Source organism: Chiloscyllium plagiosum, chromosome 10, assembly GCF_004010195.1.
Source record: "Chiloscyllium plagiosum isolate BGI_BamShark_2017 chromosome 10, ASM401019v2, whole genome shotgun sequence".
NCBI classification, from domain to species: Eukaryota; Metazoa; Chordata; class Chondrichthyes; order Orectolobiformes; family Hemiscylliidae; genus Chiloscyllium; species Chiloscyllium plagiosum.
The window spans coordinates 16,942,646-16,954,841 of record NC_057719.1 but is presented as its reverse complement, the minus strand read 5'-3'; the positions used below and the strand labels follow the sequence as shown (position 1 = coordinate 16,954,841).

General features: G+C 39.1%; 1 protein-coding gene across 3 annotated transcripts in view; it reads right to left on the bottom strand.

Moving 5' to 3' along the window:
• Positions 1-2,293: 2,293 nt before the first annotated feature.
• setd3 (SET domain containing 3, actin histidine methyltransferase) overlaps positions 2,294-12,196 on the bottom strand; it is a 160,747-nt gene continuing 150,844 nt past the window's right edge. For all 3 annotated transcript variants that reach the window (XM_043697136.1, XM_043697138.1, XM_043697137.1), the window contains exons 12-13: positions 9,203-9,363; positions 2,294-5,419 (exon numbers count right to left, since the gene is read on the bottom strand). In XM_043697136.1, the coding sequence (XP_043553071.1) occupies positions 4,946-5,419; positions 9,203-9,363 (635 nt within the window). In that variant the 3' untranslated portion in view covers positions 2,294-4,945. The remainder of the gene's footprint in view (positions 5,420-9,202; positions 9,364-12,196) is intronic.

The window sequence follows — 12,196 nt, the reverse complement described above, 5'->3', positions numbered from 1 at the left end:
ACTTTGTGACTCAGTTCCTATTTTATATTTAAGTCTTGTGGCAGATGTAAAGCCGGTTTCAAAACAGTTTCTATCCTATTGTTGTTAGAATACTAAATGGACTCACAAACTCTTAACATTCGCCTGTACCTGTGTTTTTGTTTTTGTTACTGTTTACCTATTATTACTTATCTATGCTACTTAACTATGTGATCTGTCTGTATTGCTCGCAAGACAAATATTTTCACTGTGCTCGGTACATGTGACAATAAATTCAATTCAATTCAATTTAATTCAATTCAAGCACTGATGTTTCTGCACATTGGAACACTTAGGATTTACCCATCACTTTGTTACGTGTATACTCCTTTAAAAGTTTCAGGGAGATTTAGACAAGTTATTTTAGAAGGCTTATGAGTGGCCAAGACAGTATAATGTGGATAAGTGTGAAAATGTCCACATCAGTTGGAAAAAAAACAGAATGGCAATATTATCTAATTAGTGATAGATTTAGAAATGTCATGTACAAAGGGACCTGGATGATCTTGCATATTGGTTACTGAAATAAAACATGTAGGGGCAGCATGCTGCTCGTAAGACAAAAGATCTGTTGGTTTATAATGCAAGAGGGTTTGAGTACAGGAGCTTGATGTAGCCTGGGTGAAATCACCATAGGGAGGGCTTCAACCGGGACCTTGGGTTCATGTCACATTACAGGCGATCACCATTGCACCACACACACACACACACACACACACACACGCAGACAAGGACCCACATGCACACATATATTTTGTGTGGTGAATTTTTTTTGGTACTTTCAGAGTTACATTGCACTTTGCTCAAAAACCACATACATTCATGTAGAACTCTGAGCTCAAAAACTGCTCATTTAGCAATATATTTATGTAAAACTCTGTTATCTCACTTTTTAGATTGGAATCAATCTAAACATCAGGTCATAGACAGAGAACACAGGGGGCTAACACCTTCAACATATTGTCTAGCTATCACCATTGTTAACAGCTAACCCGAGAATGCAACTTTTAAAAAAAGGGTTTTGTGATTTACACATGAAAGAAGTGAAACTATCACTGTATTCTAACAGATGAAAGGCTTAACAGACAATCAATTCTTCAATGTATAATTTCAGTTACATCACACTGCAAATTTTTGCTATAAATTCTGTGTTACGATCGAGCCCTCCACAATCACCTGATGAAGGAGCGTCGCTCCGAAAGCTAGTGTACTTCCAATTAAACCTGTTGGACTATAACCTGGTGTTGTGTGATTTTTAACTGAGGTTTGGATCTCCTTACCTAAGGAAAGCTAGATATTGAGGGAAGTATAGCCAAGATTCACCAGATTGATTCCTGGGATGACAAGTTTATCATATGAGGAGATATTGGTTGACTCGACCTGTAATCACTGGAGTTTAGAAGATTGAGAAGGGATTTCATTGAATCATCAAAAAAATTCGAACAGTGTTGGACATACTGGATGCAGGGAAAATGTTTCTCCAGGCTAGGAGATCCAGGAGTCACCGTCTCATTTAGCAATATATTTCCAATGGAGATGAGGCAAAGGTTTTTCAGTCAAAGGATGGTGAACTTGTGGAATTTTCTTACGCAGAAGGCTGTAATGGTTAAGCATCAACTAGATTTATGAAAGAAATACCTGTACACTGATTTCTAAAGGCAAATGGTGTCAAGGAATGTGTAGACAGACTGGGAGTATAGTTTTAACATGATCATGTTAAAAGGCAGAGTGGGCCCAATGGGCTTAGTGTCCTACTCCTCCACCTATTTTCTATGTTTCACAGAGCTCCATGCTGCACAACTAGGTGGTCCTAGTTGAGGTAAGTTAAGGTAAGGTTCTTGTGAGGTAAGCTTTGCTTAGATGCAGCTGACTTGGCACGTGACTACTTTCCTTGGTCTTCTTAAGAATGGCTTCAGGTAATTGCGACACACCTTACTTCAAGCAGTCACCCACTTGCAAGGAAGCTGCTTATTCAAGTTAATAGGTAACATGCCAACACTCCACTGTAATAATGCATTGTAGCCTCAGAGGAGCAGTGCCCCATCATTGAGATTTTCCTTTTGAATCAGATTACAAACACACCAACATAAAATAGTCATGTTATTTGAAGCAATGTTCATTTCCCCCCCCTTTTCTGTTGTGGTCTACAATTCTGAGCAAAAGGTTTCTTTCAACACAGTGGAGAGGAGCCAGATATCAGAGTTAAACATTTGCAAACAAATAAAAGCATATGGAAAGTAGATTCCCTTAAAAATAAAGTATGTCTCAGTCATTATCTTTAGAAGGTGAGCTACTTTAATTTCATCAAAGTAATCATGTTCAAGAGGAAATGCAACCTGAACTTTCTAGGGAAAATAACACATTTCATGAAGAACAGTGGCCTTTTCTTCACGGTTTTACATTCATTGATCCTCTTTAATGTATTCAAGGTTGTAGAAGCATCTGGTCTAAAATTTACATAAATAGTGCAGACAATTACAATTTCTTTAAAGAATCATATAAAACATAGAGTGCTTCTCACACTGTCCAAAATTTGGAGGAAAAAGTATCAATAATTAGTGAATTGGTTTTCTGATATAGGTGAAGATGTTAAAGAAGACTCCTCTTACAAATCAAAAACTAAGAAAAGAGAATCATTCAAAATAAAAATTTGCCATTCAGTCTTCAAAGAGTTAAATAGATAATACAGTGGGTAAATTATTAAAGTGAATAGTACAGAAGCTGCTAAATTTACAAAACTCACCTGTATTCCTTCAAATGGAACAAGTTATGCAAATTATAAACAGACTAGAATATGGACAAAGTAGTTAGCCCTTTTCATGACAATGGGTACTCCATTTTCTCAAATATGGTTCTCCTAATTCTCAATACAGATCAGCATAAGTTCTCCACACTATATTAGTCACCATAATAGAAATAAATTTTAAACTCATAATTTAAGGGGTAATTATGTTTCGTGCCTTAAAAAGATGCAAAGTTTATTGCATCAAATCATCAAATCTACTACTGCCCTTTTATATGGGATTGATTTGAGCCACGAATTTTCACTTTGGTGTTTTTTCTTCAAAAACAGATTAGAAATCTACTCCATTTATATCAGTTTATTCTTGCATTAAAAGAATTTAGGCAATAATTTTTACAAAAACAAACTCAGTTGAGAAATTAGTTCTCGAAAAATTACTGAATTATCCTATAACTTAAATTGAACAGGTTTGAATTTATAAAGCTGGATTTATATTAGCTGGATGGGCACTAATTCAAAGCAACAGCTCAGAATTACTCAGCCCACAACATTCTAAGACAGTTCAATCATAACATTAACTGAATCTGAACTTCAGATTCAAAGCTGAAGTAGTACAATTGGGGAAAAAAAAAGGTCCACATCAAGCTGTGTCCAGTACCATATGATGGCAATTTTCAGTTATTAGGGGTTGGGTTGAAATTTGGGGTTGGAGAGGGAGGTGGGGAGAGAGAGGGGGCGGGGGAATTAGCAAATTTTCAAATGCTTATGGATGCAACTATTATTATCTATGTCAGGAGTCAATATTGAAGTGTACCTACACTTTAATTCAAACCATGCTGTTTACTCCATATGTGAAAGAGAACAAATTTATTTAATAATAATCACTATACTATTAATTCATTTTAAACCAGCAAAATAGGATAAGTTCATCCCATATTTAATCAGAGTGACAACTTGAGTCTAAAAGTAAGAATATGGATGGCTTTGATTAGGTTTGAGGTTACGTCACCAATCACTTGGGCAGAGAGATGTGGTGGAAAAAAAAGGGACATAGGCCTCTTCATTACGATTACGCTGGATCATCAATTTATGAAGGTCATTAAACCTTAGCAATCGCAGAATCCCATTTTTCAAAGTGGAAGAAAGCCCAGCTCTGGTAGCCATCTGCCCACAGACTTTTACAGATGGGATATGTCTTTGGTTGAGGGATCCAAACAAATAGCACTAACATTCTCATGGGAACTAAGGACCACACCAGTTTAAGTTATCATAGGCTCAAACAGAAAATATTAGTCTAGATTTCCTTAACTGTTTACAGATGACACTGGTGCCAAATGTATGAACCAATCAACATCAAAGACTTTGGAGCTTCTAAGGATTTATGAGTTTCTATGCTGTGGTTTTAAAAGGCTTGGCACTTCAGTTTGCCCAGTCAGAAAGTTGAGCCTCACTGGAAGTCATACTTCAGAATTCTACATCAACCCCCATCTTGTGGTTACGTATAATGCTTACAACGTGTCTGGAGCAGACATATGGAACCGTGACATTCAGTCTATGACATACCAGTTGGTTACTCACTCACCACTTGATATTCTTTGCACCAATAAAAAACAAAAACTAGAAATAGTAACCACCTGATTATAATAGTCAACAAGGGGCAACTGGTTTGTGGTCACTGTGGATGCGTTTGAGTGCATATGAGTCTGCACTCCTGTGGAAATTCTTTATATGTAGAAACAAAATGAATATTGTGTCGAAAAGCACAAATTTTTAAAAACAAAATTTGCGTACCAAACAACATTCACATGTTATTAAATAAAGAAGAACTACTTTACACCACTGTTTACTGTTAGATTTCATTCCGTATTTTGAACTAAATAAAACAAGTCTTAATTGACTGACTTTTGGTGCTGAAAATTTCATTTAAACTGGCTGACAGTTTTCCCAGTATCCAAATCCAACAACGAGACTAGGTAAATTTAAGCTGGAAGCTACTTTAAGACCACTTATTTTAAACAAACTGAAATTTTAACAGAAAGTAAGCTCCCTTGACAAGACCACTTCAGCTACAACTTGTCTCACCTTAAAAGAACATGATCAAATGTGCTGCACTTTCAGCTACAGAAATGTTCAGAGTTCCCATTTCCACTTCAACTAAAGACAAGTATCTGTTTTCAATATATTTCATGATTGTTCTCCAATTTCTTCTGTTTTAATGTGCTCATTCTTTTCTGATATAGTCTTGATGGCATCTCCAGTCTCTTTGGCATGGTCTTCTTGTTCAGGGTTTTCATGACCTTTGGGATTAGTATCAATGGGAAAAGTGCTCTCTCCATTCACAATGCTTCCCTCTTCTACAATCGCCTCCCCCAGGGCTTCTGTTAAATTCAAGTCCTGCTCTCCTTCATCGTCAATGTTTAAATTTCTCAGCACCATTGGAATTTTGGAGTCTGTGGCAGTGTTCTCTAGCATGGCAATGTTACTTTCCTCATATTTGGGAAGTGGTGCACCTTTGTCCAGGAGTTCTGTAAAGTGCTCTCTTTTTGTGGCAGCACTTTGCACGGCTTTTTCCAAGATTTCCTTCTCTGCTGTGCGGAGTTGGATGGCCATCTTGATGTGGTAGGACAGTTCTGGCGTTTCAAGCAGTGATCTATCATCCTAAAAGCAGAGGTTGGGAGAGAAAAGGAAGTGGAGAATGTTGACTTAATGTGTACAAGATTCAGACATTTGGTTACATAGTGACCAGAAAAGATGTTCTTCTCAGAGTAAAAACGGTTAAAAAGCAATTTATCTTAAGGAAGAGTTTAAATATGAGTGTGCGTTCATAGGGTACCTTTAAAGTTGCAAAAAGTTCCAAAGTGTTTCACTGGATTGATAATCAAACAAAATTTGATACTGAGCCACACATTAAGAAAAAGGACTAAAGCTTGCTTAACAAGTATGACTCATTAACAGGACAGAGAGGGAGAGAGGTTTAAGGAAAAGGGTGGTTGGTGGAAGCAGATTCATCAGTAATTTTCAAAGGGGAATTAATACTTGATTGGAAAACTTGCAGTACTGTGGGAAATGTGCAAGGGAGTGGGATTAATTTTTTAAAATTCATTCACGGGATACAGATGTTGCTGGCTGGGAGAGCAATTACTTCCAATCCCTAGCTGGCCTTGGGAAAGCTGTGAGGAGTTACCTTATTAAACTTTTGCAATCCATTTGCTTTTGGTCAGCCATTGAGAAGGAAGTTTCAGGATTTTGACCCAGCGACACTGAAAGAATGGCGATAGATTTTCAAGTCAGAATGGTGTGTGACGCGGAGGGGAACTTGCAAGTGGTGGTGTTCCAATGTAGCTGCTGCCTTTATCCTTCTGGATAGCAGTCATTGTGAGTTTAGAACAGACTGTCTAAGGAGCTTTAATGAATTTCTGCAATCTGCCTTATAGGTAGTGCACACTGCTGCACCATGATTGAGGGAGTGAAAGTTTGTGTGTGTGGTGTCAATCATGGGGCTGTTTTGTCCTGCATAGGGTCAAGCTTCTTGAGTGTTGTTGGAGCTGCACAAATCCAGGCAAGTGAGGGCATTCCATCAAACTCTTGACTTGAGTCTTGAATATGGTGGACATGCTTTGGGGAATCAGGAGGTGGGTAGTTTGCTGCAGTGTTCCTAACCTGTGACCTGCTCTTGTCGGCATAATACTTAAATGGCCAGAGTGGTTTAGTTTCTGGTCGATGGTAACCCCCATGATATTGATAGTGGAAACTCAGTAATAGTGGTGCCATTGAATGTCAAGATTCTCTTTTGTTGATGTTCATCGCCTGGCACTTTTGTGGCATTTTGGCATGGACTGCTCAAGTATCTGAAGAGTTGCAAATGATGCTGAACATTGTGCAGTCATTGAAGAAAATTTCCATTTCTGACCTAATGATGAGGGAAGCTCATTGATGAAGCAGCTGAAGAGGGTTTGGCCAAGGACACTACCCTGAGGAGCCCCTGCAGAGATGTCCTGAAGCTAAGATGACTGACCTCCAACAACCACAACCACCTTCCTACATGCCAGGAATGACTTCAACATATGAAAATTTTCCATGAATACCATCAACAATTTTCTTAGGACTCCTTAACACCACACTCAGTTAAATGTAGCCTTGAAGTGAAGGGCAGTCACTCTCACCTCACCTTTGGAATTCAGCTCTTTTGTCCATGTTTGAATTAGTGCTTAGTGAAGTCAGGAGCTAAGTGATCCCGGCGGAACACAAACTGAGCAGAAGAGCACTGTTGACAAATCTTACATCACTTGTCTGATGGTCAAGGGTAGGCCGATAAGACCATAAGACATAGGAGCAGCAGTTAGGCCATTCAGCCCATCACAGCTATTAAGTTTCTCAACCCTGTTCTCCCGCTTTCTCCCCATAACCCTTGACCCCTAGGAACCTATCTATCTCAGTCGTAAACATACTGAATGACCTGGCGTCCACAACCTTCTGTGGCAATGAATTCCATAGATTCACCACTCTCTGGCTGAAAAACTTTCTTATCTTCATTCTAAAAGGTCGTCCCTCAGGTCCTAGTCTCTGCAGATGGGGCAGTAATTGGCTGGGTTAGATATTATTGAAATTACACTCTCCGCTGATTGGAATCATGTTTGGCACATGGGAAGATGGTTTTGATTGGGAGATCAGTCATCTCAGCTCCAGGGCATCTCTGCAGGAGTCCCTCAGAGTAGTGTCCTAGGGCTAACCACCTTCAGCTGCTTCATCAATGACCTTCCCTCCATTGAGGTCAAAAGTGGGGATGTTCGCTGATGATTGTACAATGTTCAGCACCATTTGCAACTTATCAGATACTGTAGAAGTAGTTGTTCAAATGCAACAAGATCTGAACTTGGGCTGACAAGTGGGAGGTAACCACATTAATGACAGGTAATGACCATCTCCAATGAGAGACAATCGAACCACCTTCCCTTGACATTGAATAATGTTACCATCACTACCTTGCGAATTGACCAGAAACTCAACTGGACTTGCCACATAAACACCATGGCTACATGAGCAGGTCAGAGGCTAGGAATACTGTGGTGAGTAACACACCTCCCAAAGTCTGTCCACCACTTACAAGGCAGAGTGTGATGGAGTACTCCCACTTGCCTGGTTGGGCACAGGTCCATCAACACTCAAGAAACTTAACTCCATCCAGGACAAAGCAGCCCACTGGATTGGCACCACATCCACGAGGATCCACTTTCTTCTCCACCGACAATCAGTAGCAATATTGTTTGTATCTATGAGATGCACTGCAGAAATTTACCAAAGATCCTTTGACAGCACTGTCTAAACCCACGACCACTTCCGTCTAGAATGACAAGAGCAGCAGATACATAGGACACCACCACTTGCGAGTTCCCCTCTAAGTCACTCACCATCCTGACTTGGGAATACATCGCCATTCCTTCATTGTTGCTGAATCAAATCCTGGAACTCCCTACCAAAGGCAAAGGCATTGTGGGTCAGCATTGGGATTGCAGTGATTCAAGAAAGCAACTCACCAACAGCTTCTCAAAGGCAGGCAATAAATGCCAGCTAGCCAGCAGCACCCATGCCCATGAGTGAATAAGTAAAAAAAAAATCCTGCTTTTTATGTACAGCACATATCTGGGCAAGTTTCCACCTTGTGAAGTAGATGCCAGTTTTGTCACTGTATGGGAACAGCTTGGATCAAGGAATGTTATGTTCCGAAGCAGAAAACATCTGCACTATTTCAGGAACGTTATCAGTGTTAGAATCACTACCGTTGCAGTATCCAGTGAATCCAGCCACTTCTTGACATCACCTGGAGTGAATCAAATTGACTGAAGACTGGCATCTGGGATGCTGGGGACGTCCGGGAGGATGCCGAAATGGATCATCCACAAAACACTCCATGTTGTTGCAATGCTTCAGCCTCACTTTTGCACTACTGTGCAAGGCTCCCCCATTATTGAGAGCAGAGATTTTTGTTGAGGTTCCTCCACCAGTGAGTTATTTAGTTGTCCACTGCCAATCACAATAAGATGTGGCAGGACTGCAGAGCTTTGATCTAATCCCCTGGGTGTGGAATTGCTTAGCTCTGTCAACACTTGCAGGCAGTCCTGTTCTTTAGCTTCACAAGGATTTTTAGGCTTTCCTATTGCTGCTCCTGACAATGCCCTTTTGCACTTTTCATTCACAATACAAGCCTCTTTTAAAGGCTTTACCATCAGTGTCATTTTATAATTCTATTTCTATTCAGCTTCATATAGAGTCCATCCTTTTTGGAAAAAAAATCAATAAATCTGATAAGATACATTTCTGAGTTTCTGTTTATACATGCTAGGCTAAATACCAAATTAAAATCACTAAGGCTGTCTAGGTCACTTGCAAGTTCTCTATTCTAAATATTTTTAAACTTAACAAAATAAGACATAGAGACCTTACCTCAGTAGTAGTTTTATATGTTTTTAAGAGGAGTGCAGCTCTAGTTTCAAGGAAGGTCCACAGTTTGATTTCATTATCCCAGCTTACAGGGAAATCAGAGTTTCCCAAGGTAAAGATCTTATCGATTGCATGTTCTCCCACAAGATGTTCTTTCAATTCATCTGTAATTACATAGATTATAATTAAGTGCATTCAAAATTTGATATTTCAAAGACCCTCGGGCCTGATTTCAGTACAGAGGTAACTTCAGCCAATTACAATTTGAAAAGAAAGCAGCAGTTTACACTCTTTGATCCCCTGCTTTGTTCTTTAAATGTTTCTCCCCACTTCCTTCTGTGTGCTTCAATGAACACTCAGTTGCCCACCTGACAAGACAGGCAAGCTCATATTTCTGAGCTGCATGTTAATGGCTACAAGCATATTCTCAGGCTACTTTGTGCTGACCTCCTCTCAGATTTTCTCCTCCATCACCGTATTATCAGCTTCAGGCGAATAGTATTTTTAGGACACAAATTCTGAACTGTTTCATTTGCTTTTTTAAAAAAGGATGTTATATAAACTTGTAAACCCACTTTTACTGAGTCACTTATAAATCCAAAGGTGTCCAGAGATGATAGGTCTGCGATTTTTATGTTAATATATCATTTTGAAAAGTTTGGATTTGGAACTAGTGGTATTTGAGTGTTGCTCTATTTTTGTGAAGAAAAAAGATTTTAAAACAGTATGTGTCAGGGAGCATGTCACTACAAGGCCTCTTGGAGTGATCAAGAAAGTTCATTGATGGGGTATATGATAGGATAGAGAAAACACAGAAAGAAATTAGCTCGCTTTTATTTAGAATAATCAAACTGTTATTTTTAATTAGAAAAATCTGGATCTTGGAAAGATTTTCGGTAGTTTGAAAATATCTTGACTGGAATCAGATGAAAGTATTGTTTCTTCTAGAAAAATGATTGTTCAGAGCAGGTAGGGAATACATTATCTCAGCAAAAGAGATTGGTTTGTGAAATTTCCAGACCAGCAGTGTTTGGTTAGAACTCTGTAGCTCATTGGAAGACTGCAAAGGCCCGAGATCTTAGTTGTGCGAATATTCCAGGGAAAAGTGCTCACAGGGCAAGAACTGAGAAAAAAAGTTAAAATCAAAATCTACAGATGTAATGGAGAAATTGTTTTGAGGAACTGTAAAGAACTAGTTTTGGGGATTAGATATTTTGCCGTGTGTTTTGAAATATCCAAAATATGTTATATTTAGATAGCTTGGCTTTGTCTATTTTCATTTGTTTTTCTTTTGTGTAAAAAAGCAGAAGTTTATTGTTAAAACAAATCTGTAGCCTTGTGTGTTTATATTTCAGCAAAAGACCACCATAATAATAAAAAAAAATCTGATTTATCAATCCAGATTTTATTCTGGGATCTGATTTGTAAGTAATAACATTAGCGGAGATCATAACATTCCAACCAAATATTTGCCCTTCTTTATCTTGCAAAAGCTAACCAATTTACAGGGCATTTCTGGCATTTTCTATTTTCACTTAGCTTATGTACTGACAATATTGTTTCAAGAAGGAATAACTAAGTATCAAATGCTTTCAGAAAGTCCAAATATATTGCATTCACTGCATTTCCCTCAAACACCGTCTGTGTCACCTTGTCAAAGAACTCAACCAAATTTGTCAAACAGTCTTTCCCTTGAGAAAGGATGTTGACTGTTGAATATTAACTTATTTTTCTTTAAGTGTATCATGTAAATGGCCTCCATCAGCTTTCCCACTATTGACATCAAGCTGACAGGTCTGTAGTTTCCTGGAATACTCTTTGCCCATTTGCAATCTTCCAGTCCTCTGTGATTAATCCTGTGTTCAGACAGGCCTGGAAAATCTCTGTCAATGGCTTTGCAACTTGGTCCTTAACTTCTCTCAGCAATCTAGATGGGATCCATCTGTGTCTGGCAACTTCTTCACCTTGAGTCGTGCTAGCCTTTTTAGCATCCCTTTTTATCCATAACCATACAGCTCAGTTGCTCATATTTACTGGGCCATTGTCACCAATTTCTAATTTGGTAAAGACAGAAGCAAAGTACTCACTTAGTACCTCTGCCATACCTTTTGCTTCAGTGAAAAGCTTACCCTGCTTGTTCCTTGTGGGCCCCACTCTGTCCTTTACATTTAGAACATTGAGTGAGCTCCACCATTCAAGTTTTCAGATGACACCAAAATTGGTGACATGACGGACACTGAAATATCTCAATATCTCAGATTACAACAATACCTTGGTCAGATGGGCCGATGGAATTTAATTTAGATAAATGTGGAGTTTTGCATTTTGATAAGGCATATCAGAGCAGAACTTACAAAGTTAATGGTACAGCCTGGTTGAATGTTGCCAAAAAAAGAGATCTAGTGGGTGCAGGTTCATATTTCCTTGGAAGTGGAGTCACATGTAGACACAGTGGTGAAAAATGTGTTTGGATGTTTACGTTCATTGATAAGTGCACTGCGTTTAGGAGTTTGGACATCATACTGTTGGAATATTGCGTGCAATTCTGGTCTCCTTGCTATTGGAAAGATGTTGTGAAACTTGAAAGGGTTCAGAAAAGATTTACAAGGATGTTGCCAGGGTTGGAGGATCTAAGCTATAGGGAGAGGCTGAACAGGCTGGGGCTGTTTTCCCCTGGAGCGCGGAGGCGGAGGGGGTGACCTTATAGAGGTTTAGAAAATTATGAGGCGCATGCTAGTACTTAAAGATTTATCGAAGATGAAATGCAAATAAGGTTACATTTGATAAGGTTCCCCATGGTAGGCTCATTCAGAAGGTTAGGAGGAATGGGATACAGGGGAACTTAGCTGTCTGGATACAGAATTGGCTGGCCAACAGAAGACAGCGAGTGGTAGTAGAAGGAAAGTATTCTGCCTGGAAGTCTGTGGTGAGTGGTGTTCCACAGGCTCAGTCCTTGGGCCTCTACTGTTTGTAGTTTTTATTAATGACTTGGATGAG